Below are 24,546 nucleotides of genomic sequence, written 5' to 3'. Positions count from 1 at the left end.
TATATATATATATTAGACAGCTGTTTCATCTGTTTTCATTTCAACAACATAAAATAAAATATCTTGTATTTTTTTAATTGGATATGATATGTGCCTTAAATCAAAGATACAGTTCATGTAAATTTTATTTTTAAATACGAAACACAAACATGACAAAATGATGATTTTGTGTATAAAGTCAAAAGCGAAAATAGTATCAAATGCTCATCAGGATGATTTCATGTAAATGTAAATTAAATAAGTACCCTGATTTGCAAAGAACACCGACACTTCGGTGTTGACATGAATATCAATAATGTGGTCATTTTTTTATTTTTTTTTTTTATAAATTTCCTGTTAACAAAAGTTTAATTTTTTCGAAAAACTATGGATTTTCTTATTCCAGGCATAGATTTCCTTAGCCGTATTTGGCACAACTTTTTGGAATTTTGGATCCTCAATGCTCTTCAACTTTGTAATTGTTTGGCTTTATAGATATTTTGATATGAGCGTCACTGATGAGTCTTATGTAGACGAAACGCGCGTCTGGCGTACTAAATTATAATCCTGGTACCTTTGATAACTACTAGCCATATATTTTATGTGTTAGTTCACAACAGTTCTCAGCGAGATATATATTTCATGTAATAGATAGTACTATCGTTTGTTCTCACGTCTATGCTTTTACTCATAATTATCGCATTCCTGGTGTTGTAGCTTATACGAATTTTTAGGTTTGTGGACTGAGCAACCTAGGATCGAATACACGGTCTCCCAAACTCGAGGCATGCACGCGGGATTTGACCATTTTCTTACTTAACAGCATGGCAGTACAACTTTGCTGTAGATGAATCGGCCATTTAGACATGTACAACATCATCTTAAAACTATGTGGACCTCGGTGACCGAGTGGTCTTAGTAGTCCAACTACTGTATCATTAGCTTGTCAACCTTTTTTTGTGAGTTGGAAACTCCGCACGCTGTAATTGTGTTCGAATCCAATCTTAATTGACTTTAGTTGTCAGTTCTCATGTCGCAAATAGGTGGTTCTCTCCGGACACTCTTGATTCCTTAATAAAAAAAAAAACTTACCTCCATGAAATACTTTACAGTGCTGAAAATCGAGTTTGACACTGATCAATCAGTCAATCAATTGAAAAAAAATCACATTTAAGGGTTTTTGCCGTCCCCTATTTCAAATGCTTCTGAAACTGTGTCATTTCTATTGCAAAGTACATTTCAAGATGAAGTCAGACTAACAACTTATATTAAACATAAACATGTCAGTATTTAGACATTTGAAACAATAACGTCAACGACCAATTTGTATGCACCAGATCCGCATTTCGGAAAAAATGTCTGTTCGACCTCATCGAGGCTAAATAATTGAAAATCCACAACCTAATAAAAAAACATTGGAACTGCTCACTACAAACAGGATATAATGTAAAGTCAAATCCGAATCAGGAATCAGAGCTTTGCATGAGGGATGTATGAACATTTGTTTATTTAAAATGATTTCAAAAAATGTTAACAGCAAAACTAATTCTAACAATCTCCGTATTTTCATGCACTACCGAAGTACTGCCTACATGGCTGGTGATACCCTAGGGGACTAGCAGTCCAACAACAACCCACAAAGTATGACAGAAATGAGAAATGAATTAATAATTAAAAAAATATATAGTCATAAATTATTTCAAAGTCATTTCAGCCAATAAGTCTATCCAACATATTGGATCAATGCATAATGTGTTATGTAAAATGAAAACATTATAAAATTACCCTCCCCCTCTTTTCCGTACGGGAATTATATATATCCAGTTTTAATCTTTTACTAGATGTTTGTAACTGTTTAATTATCTGTAACATATTATAAAACACCAAGAACTCTTATTCGCATTAAATACATACCTGAATAAATCTTTCTAAATTGTTTTGTCGTTGAGTAAATAGTTGTTTGTACTTCTACATATGAAAATAATTATATCCTTATTTGCTATAATTTTGAAGTAAAACATTAAAATTTTCAATTGTCAATCAATTATATCACAACCCACCCTTTAAAATGTTGTATCCAATGAAAAGATGCAAACATGAATATTTCTTAAGTTTTAACAGCGTTCACTGTTATATTTTACAGGAACATTGTATAAAGAATTTTTTAAAGATTCTCCAAATAACTAAAATGCCAAGGTCATTAAAATCTATGTCAACTTTCGGAAATTTTTAGAAGAAGAAAATAACCAATTTGATTAAAAAATCTTTTAACCGCACGATAAAATTAAACAATTTTACAAATGATACTTAAGACAAACTTGGATTCAAAAAGTTAAAAAAAAATACACCTTTCAAAATTAAAAGTATAATGCAAATATAAAAACAAAAACAAAAACAAAAAGTGAGAATAACAAAATGTACACCGATATTTTGCACATATATATCATCACCTTACTTATTTTGCATATGAATATGTATTTGAACTAGGAAAAGCTTAAGGTTCTTTACGGTACCTATTGTAGAACATTGTGAGACAAAATTATAATTATGGTTAACATTTCAATCAGTATGCATATCAAATTTGTAAAGATGTCATTATGGGTCAAGGGGTGGGAAAATATAACCCATTGAAATCTTCGAAACACAACACAATAGTTGAATCGAATAAAACATATTATTAAAAATATTTTCCTTATTTCTGTGCTTCGTTTCAATAGTGTTATGACCTATTTATGTCCGGTGATTTTAAAGATATCATTTTTTCATAATTCAAATGTATTTGAAGTACAGGGCTTAAAAATCGGGAAACAACCATTCGAAATATAGGCGTTATCTGTGGGAAAATTGCTCTCACATATTTCCTATAGAGTTCATTATTCATGTTATTAACCATGTTAAAATATCGGTGTTGTTTTATTATTTATAGCAAATTGGATTTTTTTTCAATTTATATCCATGTAATGAGAAATCAACCTTAAATGGTAACAATCTACATATCTACAAATTGAGTTAATAAATGTCAGTCCAAAGTCAGTGTATATTTGTTTTCATTTGATGTTTTTTCCGGTTCTTTTTTCTTGAATACAAATGTACATACAAATAAAAGGAGATAGGAGTGTTTTTTGGTTTTTTTTTCCTTAACTCTTAAAAAGAAAAACGAAATACAAAAATATACTCTCTTTTTTTTTTTAACAAAACAGGAAAGTTACGAAAAAAACAACATTTTAATTTGATTTTTTTCTAAATCTCTGCATAGGGCATTTAAAAAAAAGTAATTTTCATGAATAGCGGGGTTTATCAGGAGGTAAGGTTATATGAAGGCCGTCTCAATTTCCTGCATAGGTAGTTCTTCCTTAAAATAATTATTGGTTTTGGGAAATGTGAGTGTTACTTGTTAACATAGGTGGGGTACAATTATTTAAGAAAATAAATCCAATTATCTTTAATTCCTCTAACTTCCCCTGATGTACTAAGTGCCAACATAGTCTTGGTATCAAAAGTTGTTAATGCTTTTCTAATTATTTTGCATTTAACTGTTTTGATTCGAGCGTCACTGTTGAGTCTTATGTAGACGAAATGCGCGTTTGGCGTACACAATTATATGCATTGTATATGAGAACTGCTTTTTCTAAGCAGATTACACAGTAATGATAAGGTTCAGTTGACATAAATCAGTGAATTGTGAAATATTGTCATTTCCACAAATGTGGCCGAAATAGTTTTAAAAATTAAGGATTTAAGAGATTTAAATTCAATTTTTCTGTACTTCATGTTAATAACAATTAAAACTATGTAGTATTGATTACAAACACACTGCTCGCTGACCGCCGGATTACAATATTTAAAAATTCGTTATTGTTAAACATAAAGACATAAGGCAACTACTTTTGCTAGATTAAATAATCAAACCCTTCAAAATTTGTAAAAATAAATGAATTTAATTCAAATATGGATTTGCAAGTTTGCTACGATTACAACTTGCTTGAGCGAGTTACGATACATCTGAAAATCGAATGGAAAACATTACAAGCAAAACAAAGGCACGGCAGCTAAAAAAGGGAGCTCTTCATCGGATCAAGGATAGAACCGTAACAACTAGCGATAAATATTGATTTCAAAATCTCAGTGTCAGATGCTCAGATCTACATATTAAATACGTACGAAGACAAAACAAAATGCAACATATCAAAATGAAAAGTGTACGTTTAGTGTTAACTCGTTGCACGCTAGCTAGGAAGGGACAATATACATGATATACTAGGCAAATACGCCTTATCATTTGGTCAATTACGTAACACTGTTTTCTATTCTCCAGAATCATACATTTTGTGCTTTTTTTGTTTCTGTAATCGTTTTGTTGTCTTTTAAATGTTTTCGCTGAACAGGCGAAACACAATTATGGCTACTTGAATTGGAACATGCCATTCGCTGACATGATAAGTTAGAACATAATCAAAGGCTAGCCTTTAAAATTCATTAATCACTTTACCATTCCAACAAACACATATTGTCAGCATTTAACAAATATCTTCCACCAGTAAAATTATGGCAATTGTTTCTTTCTCGATGTTAAATACACAAACTTGCAGTCGGCAATCAAAGTGAACGAGTAGTTAATTTCTTGCTGTTAACGCTGTACATTAACACACAATTTGCATCAGTTAATAATATAACAAACCGTTTCTATAGCGTGTGTACTTTAAATGTGAATACCATGCAATACCAAACAGTTGGTTACTCATAAGAAAATGATTGATGGTTCGCTACTTTGTCGTTTTTAATATACATTTAAGAAATATTTTGGCATACATATTAATTCTATAACCCTTGCAGATAGTCAATATAATCAGTTTTCATAGATTTATTATGACTTGGATATAAGCAACTATGGGTCGTATTCCTGGAACGGACTTCAATAATGAGTAAAACCCATAAGGTATAGCAAGCTAGAAAAGGTAACGACATGATGTTAAACAATTCAAAAGAGAAAACCAACGTTCCAATTTATTATTAAATAGTTAACGAAAACAGATCTGACAGAAAGCGAATTAATTGTCTACATATTTTGTAATCTTGTTATCGATGAAGAACTAAAAAGACCTGGGTCAATCAACGTCTATAGCTACTTGGCCTCGACTATTTAAAAGAAAAGAATTTGTCAACGATGTAAGGTATAATCTGCAAAGCATAGATACAATTACAAGATAGGCGAAAGATATCGGAGGAACATTCAAACTCATAAGTACAAACTCATATAAATGGACATACATAACAGTCCAATCAATGAGAGTCGCACATACGTCATGCTGCAAAAAGCATACCTTTTTCTTTATTCTCTCATAGCAAATGTTTATAAACATGTTTTCTTAAAATGTGTTTGAAGGAAAGTTGACACTGGCGATATATTTTCTACAAAATGTGTTTCCATATAATTTCAAGCATTTCCATTCTCAATTTTATTCCTGTCGAAAAGTCCTATCCAAAAGACAAAATACGATAGGATTGGCTGCATTGTTGACAAAATACCCCCGCACTAGAATGCTGGATACTGGTCGGACAATATTTTGATACATCTTAGGATTGAGCATAATTACCATGAATGTGAAAATATACTACATATACCCTATATAGGAAATAGCGGTTGCTATCATAAGGCTTATTGTTAGTCGAATAGCATTTCAAAGATTGTGTGATGAACGAGTACCCTTTTTCTTTTCACTGTTAGAAAGTTTAATGTGCACTTTATATATTTTGTTATCCCCATTTTAAATAGTATATATTACCCGTGTCTCCGAATGTAAATTGGAAAACGAATATGGATTCTTTCCTAATGATTGGCTCCAATCTTTCTGGGTACAAATTTTACAAAGTATTTTCAACGGGAAAAGATACATATGACAACACCAGCTGAATTTATCATTACTAATATACTGTAATTAACTCCTACATTAAGTATAATCTGATACTCTGATAAAATTATACAATTTGCCGATAAGGTCAAAAATATCTGTTTCTTTTACGTTCAGACCATAAAATATAACTGCCCAAATTGACAATATCGTGGATAATTTTGCCAGACTGGCAGATATGACATTCGACCTTTGGGAATTATCAAAAAGGACGTGCAAGTTTTTTACAATTATCTTATATCTTTCAATAGCAATAGAAGTCAATAAACAGCCGGAGGCCACTGTAACCATGTGACTTAGAAATCTAAAGACTTTGCAAGCAACGACAGATGACAATGTGTAGTTGTATCTTATAACAAAAATCTCAAAAGGCATACAAAACAAACATGCTGTTAAATCGATAGAGGCAAGCCAAATGATGAATACTCGAACGGAATATTTACAGATTATAAAGTTACACATTCACATGTGTTCAATTTGTCTCATTGGCATATTTAGGGTGCGTTTAAATATGTATTTTAGGTTAAAAATGAACAACCAAAGGTATCTTGGGGTAACTTTTGTTGACAATTTGTGACATAAATGTGATCATTGTTGACCTTTCGTATCCATATCTTACACACGCTTTTAATTGATGCAAGGTGAATAGTAAATCAACCATCCTCACGCATAAGTAATCGGTATTGTTTCAGGTGATTCGATATTAACAATGTAATGTTTAATTATTTTTCGAATAATCGCTGGAATATAGTATTGAAGGGATCGAGCATGCTATATTCTTTCTTGTTTGCCTTAGACTGAATTACTTTTTTAAAACAAATTTTCTACAAAATAAACTAAATTATACTTATTTCAGTAAGATTAAGAAATTTCAACCATTGTCCTTATACCTTATAAATTTTAATGATATACCAGTTCAAATCATATTTGACATTAAACATAAACCTGAATATTCTTTGTTGTCTATGTACATGTACGTCTACAGATGATAAATAGTGTATCCCTATTTGATATATTGTTAAAGTAGAAAGTTCTTATATACATTTACAACAATAAGCAATAAGATTGTTCATATTACGTCCCGCCCTACAGATCGTGCATCCATTACAATATAGTATTTGAGAGAAACCAGTCAACTAGTAGTTTGAGAGCAAATGGGTATTTATCTGAGTCAGAATTTTTTGAAATTTAACACTTTTAGTTATAGGGAAAATATAGATTCATTTTTTTTATTGTCATCTGGGTTGAACAAAACATGTTTTCATCAAATTCGGGATCACAATATTTTTTTAGGAAAACCATAACCCACCCTTTGTGTTCTGCAAAATGTTAGGTATTTATTTTCGTTCATCCTATTTTTATTAGAACAATTTTTTTTCCAAATAATTCATTTTGATAATAGTAGCTAAAAGGGTAATTTCGTGTTATGCATTTCGGATACAAATGACTCTATTATATTTCGTTTGTTAAATAACATATTTTTGGGGCACAATCTTTTTTTTCTGTAAAAACAACAGTATTACTTATATCTGTTGTTTTGTTCACATATCGTTGTCAATATTATGGAATTGTATGCGACTGTCATACAGGTGAGAAGTTGTAAAGTTGAGAAGCTATAAAACCAAATTTAATCCACAGTTTTCTTCATGAGAACATGATTGTACCAAGTCAAGAATATGACATTTGTTTGATGTGTTTCAGCTTTAGATTTTGCCATTTGATTAGTAACTTTCCTGTTTGAATTTTCCGTCAGAGTTTAGTATTTTGGGGATTTCACTCTTTTATACATGTATATTGTTATAAAGTAAGTATAAAAATGAACTTGGTTTCTATAAAGCAGAATTTTAAAAACGACTTGAAATTTTCCTACACAGTAAAAAATGAAATCTCAATATTTTTAAGGTTTAGACATTACTAAGTAGTTAAGCATGTGTTTCCATATGTCGACTTTTCGACTTGCACTATATTTCTTTGGTCAGTAAAATGTAAAGATGTGGGAAATCTCTAAATTTTGCATGTATATGGAGTAGATCAAATTTTACTCATATGTAGAAAATTCCAAAATGATGTCACTTCAACGTCATAGTTCATTCTTTTCACGAAACATGTGTTTTACGAAGTTCACATATTAGTGAATCATTAAATAGGGTTGATAACTATCAGCACTATTTACAACATTCACGTCATAACAAACATATGTAATAGGTACCAAGTTTCTATGAAAACAACGTTCTGTTACACTACTCAAAAATTCAAACTGACATTGGATGGACAGACGGACGAATGAATAGACGGATATATTAACAGACAAACAGATGAACAACAAACCTTGAGTCCTAATATCATACTATTAGAGGAAGCAAACAGAACTACTATCGCAGACGTTCCCTAAGTAGATTATTTAAAGGTGGTTGTGGACTGTATACTAGTACTACAATTCAAAAGTTTCGGTGTTGAAGATGTATTAATCACAAGGAACGCGATGATAATAATTTCGCATGCCAGACGCGAGTCAAAATCTTATTTCAGTATATACTATCCCATTGTTTGAACACTGTTGAAAACGATTGACATTAATACAACGTGAGAATTACTGTCAGGTACGTTTATATTTATTTTCCAGTAAAATTTGGCCGAAGAAAACAGTTTTATTTCTTTTTCATAATGTAACTTTTCCTGCACCAATATGCTATGCCTTTTTCTATATAGCAAACATTTCATAAAAGTTTTATTGTGAACTGTATTTGACCATTACAAACGATATGAAAAGTAGAAGGGAGTCGATAGATACCAAAGTGAATTCCCCTAGAGTCTCTAGAAATAATTTTCAATAAAAAAAATCAAATCTTAAACTTGTTTCTAAATTTAAAGCCTTGTAGCTTGTCATATCTAACCTCTTGGTCATATCTTTTGCATGTGCTGATGAAGCCTCGTTGTTTATTTTGGTCTTGTCAAGGATTGTTTTACATCTCTCTAGTATTTAACAAAGAACTAACACGACGGGTTCCGTATACGGTGCAGGAAATGCTTACCCTTCCGGAGCACCTGATTTCACTCCCGATTTTTAGTGGAGTTCGTGTTGTTTCTTATTTATTATTCATGACTGTTGATGTAAATGTCCTTTGGTTTTGTGAGTCTTTGTTTACTCCTTGGTTTTGATTGTTATTGTGTTCTTTACCCCAGATAATTGACATCTACAATTACATACCACAGGGAACAAAACTTTAAGCACAAACTTCTGTCGTCATTTCTCCGTAGATTCCTTACCATTAACTGGAAAGAGTTTATGCGCACGGTTTGTATCGTTCTTAATTACACATCAACCAATACGTGAGTTAAGCGTCTGTATCATGCAATCATCTATGTCACGAGACACATAAGGCTGGATGCTATTTTCAAAAGGCTTTCATTTTGAATTGATGAAGCCAATACATTGAATACTTCATGCATTTTGTTTGAGAAAATCCTATTTGAACTTTTGTTGGTTCTACATTTATATGCCTGTCGTGAGATGAGAGCCAAAAATCAATCATATATTGCTGAATGTTGATTACGTCATATGACTTATCGATTTTCAGAAGTAAAAGGACGGTCGTAAATATGTGGCCCATGATCTCTGTACCCTTCCTGAGAACCAAAGATCATCCCGATTGTTTTTGTTTTGAAATTATTCAGATATCGTTACAATTCCTAGATAATGTATACGTATATTCGCATTATTCGGCGGTATTGTCAAACAGTGTCAACACATGAAATCTAAAGTAGTCTTATTTTCTTACGAATGTTGATAAAACAGAGTTGAAATATTAAATTAACATTTTTTAAAGTCATTTGGACTTTAATTAAAATCGATAAGTATTTAATGAATGGCTATTATTTATTTTTAATTTATTGAACCATAAAATTAATTTTTGACTCTTCACATTGAACAATCCAAGAAGCGGATTATGTAAAATGTGAAGAGTCAAAAATTAATTTTATGGTTCAATAAATTCAAAATGAATTATTGCCATTCATTATAAATAAATTTCTATCAAAAATAAAGCTCAAAGAACTTTTTATATTATTTATATTAACAATTACAACGTACACACATGTTGGCGTATGAATACACAACGTCAGCGGAGTGGGCGTGTCGCCATAAAAATTGACAACATTGAAAATAAAACTAATAATTTTAACCAATCAGAAGACAGTAAAAACACCAAATTTATTTATTCCTTGTTAATACATACAAATGCAGTTTATGTCATGATTTTCATTTAAATATATCAATTAAATATGGGTCGCGTTGGTCATTTGGTGTTTCAGGCTGCAAAAAATGAATATTTCAGGTTTAAAAAAGTTGATTCATTAGTTGTGTTGTGCTAAATGCCTAAAGCAGATTTTAAAAAGTTTCTTCCAGAGGCGCATCTAGGGATATAGGGAATCATTGAAACATGACTGGAGCCCCCCTTTTAGGTCAGCTCCCCCCCCCCCCCTTAGGAAAAGTTCGCCACTGTCATCTATTACTTTCGTAGTGCTAAATCCCTAACATACCTTTCCTAACCAGCTCATGATTTGTAAGGTTTTTTATACGGAAAGGAAAACTATTGGAATATTGGGAACGAATGAACGTCCGATATAATTATATTTGATTCATATATTACTTAATCGTTTATTTCCTAGATATTACGTATTTCAAATATTATTATTGATAGACGATCACGATCATCAAAAGATAGAAACCATTGAAAAATTGGCGGGAATGATTCTCTCCAGAACTTTTACTAACATAACATTTGTACGTGTTTGGTTTTTTTTAAATATGAATTGATAACATTACAAATGTATTATGTATGTATGTAAGAGTGCATATTGACCCTTTATCGTTCTCAAAAAGTGGAGATTTTGGAAAAATCTGTACTTCTCTATTTTGCTAATAACATTAAAAAGGAACAATAAAGATCTTCCTTCTAAATACTGGATGCCTAAACTTCACAAAAAAACTTATTTAATGATGAGGTATATTCAAGCAATGATGTCATGCAAATGTGGATTCTTAAAAATTTCTAAACATGTACGCCAAAAACTTCAATCACAATCATTTTTGTTCGTAGTAATATCAAAACTCTAGACTTTTCGACGCTTAATGACTACTAGTTAAAAGGTTTTAAATTTAAATTTTACTTAATCATGTAAATTGTTTTGATTATGGGTTAGATGCAGATAAAAACCAGCGGCAAGCTTACCAAATTTTTTTTTTAGTCTTTTTGGTAAGTTTTTATTCTAATATTACGCATAATCAATTAACAAATTGACTACATCGACTCATTAAACAGAACGTTTTGAATTATACTGGGAATTGAAGATACAAATCTTGTTATAGGTTTTAAAAAAATCAGTGTTTGTGAAAAAGACGCTTATTCTTATATCAAATACACCAATTATGACTTTATTAAAATCCTATATTCTTCTCTTGATTAACTTGTTTTTTATGCCCCACCTACGATAGTAGAGGGGCATTATGTTTTCTGGTCTGTGCCTCCGTTCGTCCGTGCGTCCGTTTGTCCATCTGTGCGTCCGTTCGTCCGTCTGTGCGTCCGTTCGCCCGTCTGTGCGTCCGTTCGCTTCAGGTTAAAGTTTTTGGTCAAGGTAATTTTTGAAGGAGTTGAAGTATAATCAACTTGAAACTTAGTACACATGTTCCCTATGATATGATCTTTCTAATTTTAATTCCAAATTAAAGTTTTGACCCCAATTTCACGGTCCACTCAACAAAGAAAATGATAGTGCGAGTGGGGCATCCGTGTACTTGGGACACATTCTTGTTATTGGATGATTTGTTTGTATACTCATAGGAAACCTTCTAAAAGTTTTAAGAAAAAAAGACTTGTTCAAGGTTCTTTAATTTTATTTTAAGATATATTGATGATGCAAAGTCACTCAAATAACTTACATTACATTTTATGTTTGGACACAAAATATTTCAGTGAACTTAAAATAAAGGGAACTATTAAACCAAGAAGATCCGATTGATATCTTAATATGTTTTCCAATGTTGACATGAATAGACAACTTCAAATTAGACTAAATGACGAACGTGGTGATTTTAACTTATAAACCAGTAAATCAGCACTATACCCTTTACCCAAATCGTATGGCGTTAACATATATCAATCAATGCGTACAACTCGTCCTTGTTAGGGACGACATCAAAAGTTCAATGAAGGATAAAAAAATCTGAATTTATATAGTTTTTTTACTGACCCCCCTACCCCCCTCTTAACTTAATTAGGAAACAATTGATTGACCAATAAGGATATATGTAAAATCGATGTCAATTTATACAAAACTTGCAGCCACCCCCAAACAATTTGAATAAAGTTTTTTATCCTTCATTGATTTTTTTATGTCGTCCCTTATCAGTATATGGTATTCAGATGTTTGTCAACGATACAAATGCAACTCCAATGTAATTTTAAAGCAGAGCAACTGAAATCAACAATAATGAGTATTTACTTATCAAAACAGCTTTCTATTTCTGATTTTTGGAAGTTTTATATACAGTTAACTATAATAACGATACTTCATGAAAACACAGAAGTGCTGACTAATGTGCTTAAAAGATATGAACGAAGTCAATTGTGCAAAAATTATTAATGAAACTGTAATGCTTCCGACAATTTGTACTTTTATTCCTTAATTTTGATATTATAAAAATCATGAAAAATTATTTATAATGCAATATTTCTGCACCAAAACTTTCAAATAATCGATTTTTTTTTCTGTTTAGTTAACGAAAAAAGATGTGCACCATCTGGATACCAGTGAAAGTTAATATGGGTTTTTTTTAAAGTTTACATGCAACAAAATCGTTTTATATCAAATGATATTTTTCTGTATTTCCATACAACAATTTCACAGTCTCGTTTGTTGAGGAACATCATTGTCTCAATATGTTACAGAGTTTAATCGTGTTGTCACTTTTGTTCGTCTTAATTTTTTCCTTGGAATCAAAAGACGGAAAAGGTAAGATCATTCAATTTTTTTATCATACGATAAGAAAGTATATAATATGAGAAATGTCACTGGGTCATTATATCATTAGTTTACATTTCACAAATGTGTTTTAATAATTACAGTTGTTATCATGGAAGGTTACAAGACGATGAATAAAAATACGAATTGGAGAAATTAAATGAAACAAAAGTTAACAATATGATACCAAATAACATTTTAAAATACTTTGGTTTCGCCATTTTTAGTAATGAGTATCGATTTATCTTGAACAGGCAACATCAATTAACTGCAGTCTTTTAAAACTGTCTGTTCTATTCCTTCATGTTAAAATCCAGCTGGTGTAACTGCTTTTACTACATAAGTTCGAAGACTTGTATTTTTGACATTTTGCTTATTTCAATATTTGTCTTAAGGAAATAAAAGCATGACCAATTTGGCTTTTGGAAAGAAGTGATGAAATCTTTCTATTCATAGGCATCGAAAGTTAATTGTTTTTGAAATTGTAGGTTTCGGTGTTTCTTAATTGTGAAGAATGAATGAAATCATGTTCTTAGTATAGGATTAACCTTTTGTCTACGCCTTTTTACAGCTCACACCAAATAGTTTATATGAATGATTTACAAATGCCCCAAAGCACATTTATCAGCTTTAAAGAATTTGTGATGAATTCTGACTAAAAGTTAAATTTTGAAAGAATTAAACAATTAAATTAAATCAATATGAAGTTTTAACGTTATTTGAGAATATTAAAAAAAAACTTCAAATTAATACTTATACAAAACATTTTTTTTTTAAACAATACAAGACAAAAAAATATATTAATCTTTTTAGCTAAATATACTATTTTAAAATCTCAGATTATTTGAAAAAGGAAATTAGCTAAACTTTGAATATAGTTCAAAAGCATTGGATTCTAATAGTTTCCTGACAAAAAAAGTAATAACTGCAGTAGCGGATCCAATATTTTTTATAAAAGGGGGAGATGCGCTGACTACAAAATGAGGGTGGCCCGCTCCATTTATGCTTCATGGAATCCCTAAATTATCAACCAAAAGTTTCCAATAAAAGAGGGGCGGTGTCTTGTTTCCTTAAATCTTATGCAAAGGATTGTTCTAACAAAGACTTTAAAATAAAATTTAGTTGTAATTCAAATTTTGAATTTATTAATTTAAACTGTACATAAACCAAAAAAATAACTCCTCTCTAAAAAATGTATATGATTTACATTCAACAGGCTATTATTGGAACTTGGAATTATTTTTAATTATGGAATTTGCATAATTTCTTGAACTTGAAATTTTTAATGAATTCCATGTTTATTTGGTATTTAAATGTTTTGAGTGGTTCATAACACTTTCTATAAAATGTATTTCGTATAGATAGTGTTGTGCGCGGCACAGTACATTCTATGAAAATGTTCTATCTTATTTGTAATAGAAATTGCTGTGCGCAGCAAAAAACATTAAAGCACAGAATAAACATGGAATTTATTAAAAATTTCAAGAACAATGCAAATTCCATAATTAAAAATAATTCCAAGTTCAAATAATAGCCTGTTTTTCATCCTTACAATCAAGAAACTTTTCTTGCAAGTTCATTGTACTGTTGTGTCATCTAATGTCTAAATCACAATCTTTAATATTTTCCAAAATTAAAAGAAAGTCCTTACTTCACTAAAACTTATCCATAAATGAAATAGCTAATAAAGAAAGTCATGCATTAATTGCAAACATTGCACTGACATTGGAACTGATTTTTAAATGGAACCAATCAAGAGATCATTTTATCCTTGAGCACTTTACTATAGTCTAAGTTTGTAAGAGAATGATAATCCCTTTCTTCATTATACTTATTTGCAATTGGATGGGTAATTGAAATAACGTAATATTAACTTTTGTAGATAGGGCTTAAAAAAGTTAACTAAAATGATTAAAAATATCTTATAGGTGCAACAGGTCAATAATAGGTATAAATATGAAGGAAAATAAATATTGACAACAATTTAAATTGAACAGTTACATTGATAATACGAATCTGATTTGGATTGATTAAGAATGTTCCGACACGGCATATGGATGGCACGCAAAAATAACCTAATTTAAAACACATTATCAAATATTGTAATTTCAGGTTTGAGAACATATCGAGAATCAGAAGAGAAGAATAGAGTTGGTGACATTTTACACGAATTACAAGGTAAAATTACCGTTTTCGGTTCCTTTTGTATATTCATAGCTAGTTGTACATCTTTCAAGAAATCCTCTAATGCTAGTTCAAATGTGAAACTATTGTACAACTTTTGCATCACGGATTTTATCGAAGGCTGAACAAAATTGCTTTAGATTTTTTTTTCTTAAATGATCCACTGCTTATCAGAGAGGAGGAAGCTACTAAAGAGATATTTCAAGATGAATATCACTTTTCAACAATATTTCAACATAACACATGCAAAAAATCCTTTGCTATACAAATATAACAATATTCTTTTTGAAAATTAATCTTTATTTTTGAACATTTATACGGATGTTTTATCTTCTATCTTAAAACGCGTAACAGAAGTTTTTTTTTATTATTTTATGTTATTATTTTCGCTTAATTTATAAAACGTGACATGCATGTAATAAGTTCATATGTGGGGGTCTATTTCTTCAATTTTGAGTTCCAAGTCGGAAGTATGACAGTTGTTTTCAATTCGTATGATGTTTTTAAGCTTTAAATTTTTCCATCTGATATCCGAGGCTTGCGTTCAAGGTTGCTTCATTAATATATTACACTAAGTGTGTCATATGATAAAAAAGCTATTCTTTAAACAAATTTGTCACAAATATCATTCCATTAACGGAGGTTGTTTAAACTCAAATACAAAGCATTAAATAAAAAAACATTCAAAATATTTAAATTAAGTTTCCAACATTTTAATTAAAACAAAATAAACGCTATAATTTGATTTCTTACAGAAACATTATAACTACTTTTATTTATAGAAATATGTTTGCATGAAAAAGACAGAGACGTTGCACAACTGAAGAAAGATACACAATCTATACTCAATAGTAAGTATATGATAATTTTACATGTGTATATGATTTTATTTTTTTTTACTTTTAAAGATTTTGAAAATGAGAAAGGATCAATAAAATAAAATTTGAGCTGCCATCAAAATATAGGCAAAATAATGACAAAAATTAACACATGGCATTTAAAGGAAAACATGCAGTCTTTCTGAATAGACTGGCACCGACAAACAAATGTACATTAAATCAACCGAAAAAAGACAGCGATGGTAGCACCATAATCGCAGGCTAAAACTGTTTACCGCTAATGAAAAAAAATAAAACCAGAGCAGCACAACAATTATTGGACTAGGTACTGATGACCCCCTGGAGCACATGAGTTTGGCCCGATTTGTGGTCAGTTTTGTGTTAATCAGTCGTTAATACCGAACTCATGAAACATACCAGAGTTAAAACTGTATTCACAAGACGTGCACTTAAGTTACAAATTAACTATAACAAGCACTGTCATACATTATAGTTGTTTGTCTGATGCTTCCTGATTTTCAATTGATCCCTTTGCCATGGTTGCATAGTTGCTTTTTGACATACAACCATACAAAAACTATGAAATACCAAAATCACTCATTCTCACCATTGTCGTGATAAATAACAAGTAGGGAAATGCCTAGATTAAAAATCACGTATGTAAAACAAATTGTATCAGATTAAAAGGGATTACTGTATTTGTGTTATATTTGAATACTGTCTTTTTAACAGATATGGCTGTGTATAAAGATGTAGTAAAGATGAACAAGCAGTTGAAAAATGATATAACATGGATCTTAGAAGGTCAGTATAATTGTGTAAGCGTTACACATACATATAAAATTGAGAATGGAAATGGGGAATGTATCAAAGAGACAACAACCCGACCATAGAGGAAACAACAGTAGAAGGTCACCAACAGGTCTTCAATGTAACAAGAAATTCCCGCACCCGGAGGCGTCCTTCAGCTGGCCCCTAAACAAATATATACTAGTTCAGTGATAATGAACGCAAAACTAATTTCCAAATTATACACAAGAAACTAAAATTAAAATAATACAAGACTAACAAAGACCAGAGGCTCCTGACTTGGGACAGGCGCAAAAATGCGGCGGGGTTAAACATGTTTATGAGATCTCAACCCTTCCCCTATACCTCTAGCCAATGTGGAATAAAAACTTGATCAGAGGTAGAAAAGTAAATATATTTTCCTTAGAAGTTTATACATAGGAAAAGTAAATCAACAAATTGAAATAGTACATCAGAGCAAACGTAAGGAAGTCTCTTGCACTAGAAATAGAAACAGTGTTAGGCTGTGGCTAATGAAAAAAAAATGTTATAACTAACACTACTGACTACCCATTAACTGAAATAGTAACAGTTTTTATTATAACCCGAAATGTATCAGAAGTCTTGTAGCAAATCATTCGATACTTTCACAAAAATATTTTTATTATTAAAAACAGTTTGGGATTAGCTCCATCCTACAGCCATGATTTCTTTCATTTTTCTGGTTTTTGCTTAATAAAATGATGACTATTAAACAGTGGTATACTAATGTTGCCTTCTTTATCCCAACTCCATCCCTTATTATGTTTTCTCCTATTTGCTTTATCAGCTCTTCGACGTGTTCATATAATTTCAAGCTAATATCTTATGAAATTATATGCTAGCATCCGGTGTAAACAATCGGTAGTGTTAGTGTTATTCATCAGACACCATATTAATATTTAGTTGCGAATGTAAGTTAGAGAAAATGTTGACGGTTTAAAACAGAGGGGAAAGATACCAAAATATAAAAAGAAGACGATGTGGTATCGTTGACAATGAAACAACTTTCCCGAAGGTTCGAATGACACAAAAGGCTATTTAAGTTCAGAGATAAAACTGGAAATATCACAGTAAGAAAATATAAAACTAACAACACCGCATTCAACTCCAAATGTGTCTCCCGTCGTTGTGAAAAGAGGACGGAATTGTGGTAACAACAATGGGAACAATATAAAAATATTTTAAACATTTCAGTAGACATGACTGAATAAACTCAAGTCGTTGATGTAGAGGCTTTATGTCGGGAATTTGTTCAAAAAAGGGGCAATGCAATGTGTTTATATAAAAATTTACTTCTCAACAAAAGGCATCCACAAGCATGCTTAAATTGAGTAATAATGAATCAACAGATTTGGCTAACATTTTGCATGTTAATTTTATAGAGTCTCATGGCGAAAAGGAAATTTCAATGATAGTCAGGCTGTTAAAACGTGAAGTCAAAGGTAAATAGAAAATATTGATATGTATTGTGTCAATTATGTCAATTACAGTGCATGTTAAAAAAAAATAGGAGAACACAGAAAAGGAAAATTTAGATTATTCAATTGCTTATTCTGATACCTTTGATAACTATTTAAATATGAAAAAAAATCTTGTTACGTTCAATAGAGATGTTTGTGTCTATCAAATATATAAAACTGTCGTGAATATAAATTGCAGGGATATGTATAGGGTCTGCAAGGGACTGCGCTGAGATTAAGAAATATAAAGCAACCTCTGGTGTCTACAAAATATTCCCTACGAAAACAGAAGGAGTAAAAGCTTATTGTGACATGGATACAGACGGTGGAGGATGGACAGTACGTTCTTTTTTCAAATATAATATAATTACATTAGATGTATGTTTCATAGGTATACGTTATTTTGATTGGCTAGCAGCAATCTCGCGTCATTTTTCATTTTAAAATGAATTGCATGAATTGAAACATATATGATGACACACGTTTCCACAATAAAGTGCATATTCAAATACAAGGAAAACAGGATAGGAATCGTGTTTTCATGATCATAGCGAAAAAAATGTAGTTATAAGTATTGAATGCTTCATTAAGTAATTTCATAGGGTTGTAAAAGCGTTGACCGTGCGTACATTTTTAGAATGATGCGCTTCCGCGCTTATGGAAAATGTATTTCGGTCAACGCTTTAACAACCCAATGACATAAAGAAGCATTCAATTATCACATCAATTTATATCAAATTTTTCTCATCAGGCTCACTAAGAAGTCTGTTTCTAAACTAAAAATGTGTATTATGCTATGAGTATGAATTATACAATAGAATGCAACCTGAATTAAGTGCGAGCGATATAATGCAAAGGATAATAACCTGCTACTGTCTTTCGATATTGTACGTTTTTAAAATACAACATAAAGAGTAGAAATATACATTGTTTTACAGTGAAGATTCAGTATACTAGTAAACATTGAATAACTGTGTATCATAATTTATATATATATATATATGTTACAGTGAATTTGTATAATTAGTGATTATGTAAAATCCCTGAAATTTTCAGGGATTATGTAGAATCACTGGCTAGTTTATGGATTCTATATAATCACTAAAATTTTCAGGGATTATGTATAATCACTAGAAAAAACGTCAGTGCTTAACATAATAACTGAAATGAAGAAATAGTTTTATTTATAAAGAAAATGAATAAAAGTCAAATAATGTTTTTTATAAAATCATAATAAAACATAATTATAAACATTATTTGTAAAATTTTAAGCACAATATATCAAAATGATAACCCCAATTTTTTTAAATTTTAAGCACAATATATTAAAATGTTAAACACAATATATTAAAATAATATGCTTCACATCTGTTTTTACAACAATATCCACATTTTGAAAAACCTTTTCCTTCACATATCGAATCAGATTTTACGACATGCCTAAGAGAAATAAAGTGTTCAGTAAAAACATCTGAAGGGTATTCCCAAAAAAAGGGAATTAGCAACCCCAAACTGGTTTCAGCAAGTTACCATGTTTTGTGGCAAGGCACAGAACAATTGCCATTAAGTTTTTTGGGTTTCCCCTTCTTTTTTTTTACTCCATGGAATTGCTATGAGAATATTACACCAAATGTCAGCTTCCTCTAAAATTTTGTTTTATTTGTCAGTTTGAAATTCATGTTCATTTGAACAAAAACCAACAAAAACCTACAAAACAGATGTTCCATAATCTTCTCATAATCTTCTTCAACATTTGTTTTACACGTACCACAAATAACATGCTCTGTAGATTTACAAATATAACATGAATATCCATATGATGCTGGCTTTTAAGAAACAAAAAATACATATAACGTAATCCCTATAAAGGGAATTTTAATATCATTAATTTTGAAGTCTTCAACTGTATCTCGAAACCCTGTGTTGGTTATTTCTTTTAAATCATCCTCTGTGTTTAAAAGCAAAATTATTTCATCTGGCAAGGAATATGAAAGAAAAAAATTATAACTTGTCTATAATAAAAACAATTATCAAACAAAGGATCCTTAAATTATTGATAATCCCTGAAATCATATTAGGGAATTTGTAGAATAATTATTACAATGTTCAGTGATTATGTAAAATCACTGTTCATTTTAAGGGATTACATATAATCACTAATGATATTAGTGATTCTTCATATTCCCTGAAAAATCAGTGATTCTACATAATCCCTGATTATACAAATTCACTGTAAAAGAGGGACGAAAGATACCAAAGGGACAGTCAAACTCATAAATATAAAACAAACTGACAACGCCATGGCTAAAAATGAAAAAGACAAACAGAAAAACTATAGTACACATGACACAACATAGAAAACTAAAGAATGAACAACACGAACCCCACCAAAAACTAGGGGTGATCTCAGGTGCCCCGGAAGGGTAAGCAGATACAAAGTAAATCTGAAAACATAAATTAACTTTAATAATTGTTTTATTGAGAATATTGATAACAGACAAGTTCAAAACAAAAATTGACAAAGTGTTCTCTTAACATACCAAATATGTCAAAGTTTCATTAACGGTTGCAAATTATATCTATATGTAACAAATCCCATTAAGAATATGAAAAACTATTATCTACATACATAAAACTTTGATGCGTATGGTTACGTCTTTATACTGCTATATAAGACACACATTAGGCGCGTTAGCACTCGTCTCAGTTTACTGAAAAAATTTTATACAAGTATTAAATCCTTCAAAAAGATAACTCAACAAGATCTTTCGAATGCGACACTCATTTATTGTAATGATATATATATATATATATATATATATATATAAAGAAGATGTGGTATGATTGCCAATGAGACAATTCTCCACAACAGATCAAAATGACACAGAAATTAACAACTATAAGTAGCCATACGGCCTTCAATCATGAGCAAACCCTATACCGCATAGTCAGCTATAAAAAGCTATAAAGTTATTATCATTAGTCATGTTAGTGGCCAGTACATAATAGCTCTCAGTTTACTGATGAGGTGTATACTAGTATCAAAACTTTAAAAAGACAGCATACAATAAGATATTCTAAACGACATAGGGATTTTTTTAAATCTGATTTTCCGAATTCTGTGACATTTTGTAAATTGCAGTTGTTGGCAAAATATCGGTAGGAATGAGTTTCATCACATGGTTGGATATATTGCTTTTGCTTGATATTCTAGTTTCAATGTCATTATCTTATTAATTCATTGAAGATTATCCAGAAAAGGTATTACGATTCTGTTAACTTCCAGAGAACTTGGACAGAATGCGAAAACGGGTTCGGTAACGTCAATGGAGAATATTGGCTTGGTATGTATACTTAAAACATATAACAAATAAGTATTATAACATATGAAGGTAGTTCTCTTCTTATATTTGATGCATTTCCATCAGTTTTAATTTGTAACCCGGATTTGTTTGGTTTTTTTTTTCTCAATCGATTTATGAATTTCGAACAACGGTATAAAACTGTTGCCTTTATTTATATGATTACAGCGTCTGCAAAGTCAATTCTCCCGACCAACTTTTTTTAATTTATAATAAGCGATTTAAATAATTGGATATATTTCTGGTATAAAAAGTTGTTTTTTTTCAAATAGCAAATGATCTTCCCTAACTTTCATTAGTGTGAAAAATAAATATGCATACATGTAGCAATCTTGTAACCCAAAACAGGTGACATGTTCTGATTCAATTTTTATTTGAAATGTTGCCATTAAGACTATCATTATCAAATTATTATAAACAATCTATAAAGTTCACCAATCAATCTAACGTTAGCGTTTGTCATTTACTCAAAACTATGTTTCAATCGTAATATGAAAACACATTGCGTATAAGTTGTACGTCTTTATTTAGGCAACATGCATATTCATCGTTTGACGTACAGTGGTACATACGAGCTAAGAATAGATCTCACTGATAAGAACAACAAAACGAAGTATGCTAAATATAAGACATTTGCTATTGGAGATGCAACATCTCAGTACAAGCTGACGATTGGTGGTTATAGCGGCGATGCAGGTAAGACAGTTGTTGTTAACAATGCAGCGTCATAACTCAAGTTGAATATAAACAGAATATAATAATTATCTCCTTACAATATTGTTATTTGATAAATATGTTTCTTATAATTGAATTATTATGATCATATATATTTATAATTTCTTGTCGAGTTTCGCTTTAATTTCAGTTTTTTTTTATATTATCATTTCTTCATCACTTGTATTGTGTTTGGGATTTTTAAATGTTCTGTCCTCGTGCATTATGACAGAGACTTATATTGTCAACATGCACGATAGTCAGTGAAATTCAATCCTAAGCATACAAACTATGTAAAGCAACATTGCAATAAAATGAATTGTGATTTCTGACTGACTCAACAAAAGCAGTTTCTTGAATAAGTGAAAAAACAACACATACTCCGATGAACTTGAAGATACAATTACACTTACGGTAACATATATTACATACGAAAAAATGTGCACGTATTTAGTATGCAAATGATATCGTCAACGTTCAAGTAATTTTTTTATGTTTTATTCTTTAAGGAATGACTGTAATATTTTTTCTGTCTATGAAGAAATAACATAAAAAATTTGGTGCACACTGAATAACGCGCGTAGCAGTCATTTATAATTTAATTCTAAATTCCATTTTAAACCGTATAAAACCATGAAAAACGTTGATGACGTCACGGTCACATGACTAAATTATGTCTATGGGCTCATAACAAAATAACGTCAGTCAATCAGAAGACGCGTTACATCCAAAATTAAATTATTGGAATATAAACGACGCAATATATATTTCAATTTAAGGAGATTCGTTGAGCTACCACAACGGAATGAAATTCTCTACTGTTGACAGGGATAATGATTTACACAGTTCCAGCTGCGCCAAAAAAGAAGGACCATGGTGGTTTAATAACTGTTCTCACAGTGCTCTAAACAGCCCATCTAGAAATTATTGGAAATGGCATCATATAAGTGGGTATTACGTGAAGACGTCGGTCATGATGATACGAAAGGTCTAGATATAATAAAAAAATATATTCCTTGTATGAATTATTTCGCCATGTTATTATCTTAAGACAGATATAGATTTTGCGATGCAAGCGTTTCATGATATGTTAGTTTAAATCACAAAGGAGGGGATTTCGAAACAAATGATTGAATTTTTATATATTTTATTACTAACAAGAAAACAGTTAGTTTCCATTCGTTTGATGTGTTTTGGCTCTTGGTTGTATCATTTGATACGTGACTCTCCGATTTGATTCTTTTTTTTTTATTTCACGTTTTATTTTTCAAATACCGTAGATAAATTAACCATTACTTTAACTCAAGTTCAGCCAGGATCTCTGAAAAAGGGTAAATTTTAAAATGCAACAGAATGTGACTATAAATATGAAATCGTGTCAGATTTATTAGCGGATTGGAAGATTTTGATATTATTTTGCTTATTTCAATTCATGTTGTCAAGTGATGGTGTACAAATAGTTTTATCTCATCTAGCAGGGACATAGTTATGTTACACTCAGGTCATTTTATAAACAAAAACTTCACTTTTATAAACAAAACCTTACACACTTTACAACTATATTAAGTTAATTTGTCAAAGACATAAACGACCGTGTTACATATAAAGGTTATCAAACAATGGACAATACAATGAATTTAACCAATAAGTTTGTACTGATTGATATTCTTATCTGAGATATTTGATATCTGTGTTAGTCTTTATATTCTTTCTTTGGTGTTCAGTAACTGGTCGACCCTTACATCAATACTTTGTCCCTTATTTTAGTTTGTGTTTTCTGTGTCGATGTGGTCAATCAAGAGTTTGATGATCAATTATCACTGGTATTAACGGGGTTCTTGGTTGTGTTGTTACACCAATGTTGCATGTTATTAAAAAGGCAGAGCGCTTGAACTCATGTTGTAGTCCCCACGTTCGGTAAGTTCATGTTCGAAGTCAGTAGTCGCAATTCAGTGATAGTGTGGTTTTTTTTTACATTTGTATATACAATTCAGGCCATTGATTTTCAGATGTAAATTGGTTTACATTTCGCTTTGCCCTTATGGCCTTTTGATAGCGTAGGTTGTATGGTGACCTTATTCGACTATGGTATAAAGTTTTCTTATTGAAACCATATCACACCTTTCTAATTAATATCAAAACATATTGTAATGAAGAAATAGAAGAACATAAGTTGGAGAGAAAAGTAAAATAACAAAAATACCGACCTCAGAGAAAAATTCAAAACGGAAATACCCTTATCAAATGC

General features: G+C 30.7%; 2 protein-coding genes across 2 annotated transcripts in view; one reads left to right on the top strand and one right to left on the bottom strand.

The window, feature by feature from the left end:
* Positions 1 to 24,546, bottom strand: part of LOC143055628 (uncharacterized) — a 91,786-nt gene that overhangs the window by 18,568 nt on the left and 48,672 nt on the right. The window lies entirely within an intron of this gene.
* On the top strand, positions 12,804 to 23,315 carry LOC143055634 (fibrinogen-like protein A). Its single transcript, XM_076228803.1, has 9 exons — positions 12,804 to 12,899; positions 15,021 to 15,086; positions 15,875 to 15,943; positions 16,664 to 16,735; positions 18,145 to 18,204; positions 18,422 to 18,561; positions 21,470 to 21,566; positions 22,116 to 22,280; positions 23,078 to 23,315. Exons 1-9 carry the CDS (start codon positions 12,827 to 12,829, stop codon positions 23,290 to 23,292), a joined length of 957 nt encoding a protein of 318 aa, XP_076084918.1. The 5' UTR covers positions 12,804 to 12,826; the 3' UTR covers positions 23,293 to 23,315.

Source organism: Mytilus galloprovincialis, chromosome 12 (assembly GCF_965363235.1).
Source record: "Mytilus galloprovincialis chromosome 12, xbMytGall1.hap1.1, whole genome shotgun sequence".
NCBI classification, from domain to species: Eukaryota; Metazoa; Mollusca; class Bivalvia; order Mytilida; family Mytilidae; genus Mytilus; species Mytilus galloprovincialis.
The sequence above is the reverse complement of the archived record's forward strand: the minus strand, read 5'-3'. Positions and strand labels throughout refer to the sequence as shown.

Excerpts from the sequence above, each read along its gene's own strand:
- LOC143055634 (XM_076228803.1), top strand. The coding sequence starts at position 12,827 with ATGTTACAGAGTTTAATCGTGTTGTCACTTTTGTTCGTCTTAATTTTT. Across the intron at positions 15,087-15,874 it reads CATTTTACACGAATTACAAG|AAATATGTTTGCATGAAAAA; the intron begins GTAAAATTACCG and ends TTTTATTTATAG. Across the intron at positions 18,562-21,469 it reads CAGACGGTGGAGGATGGACA|ATTATCCAGAAAAGGTATTA; the intron begins GTACGTTCTTTT and ends AATTCATTGAAG.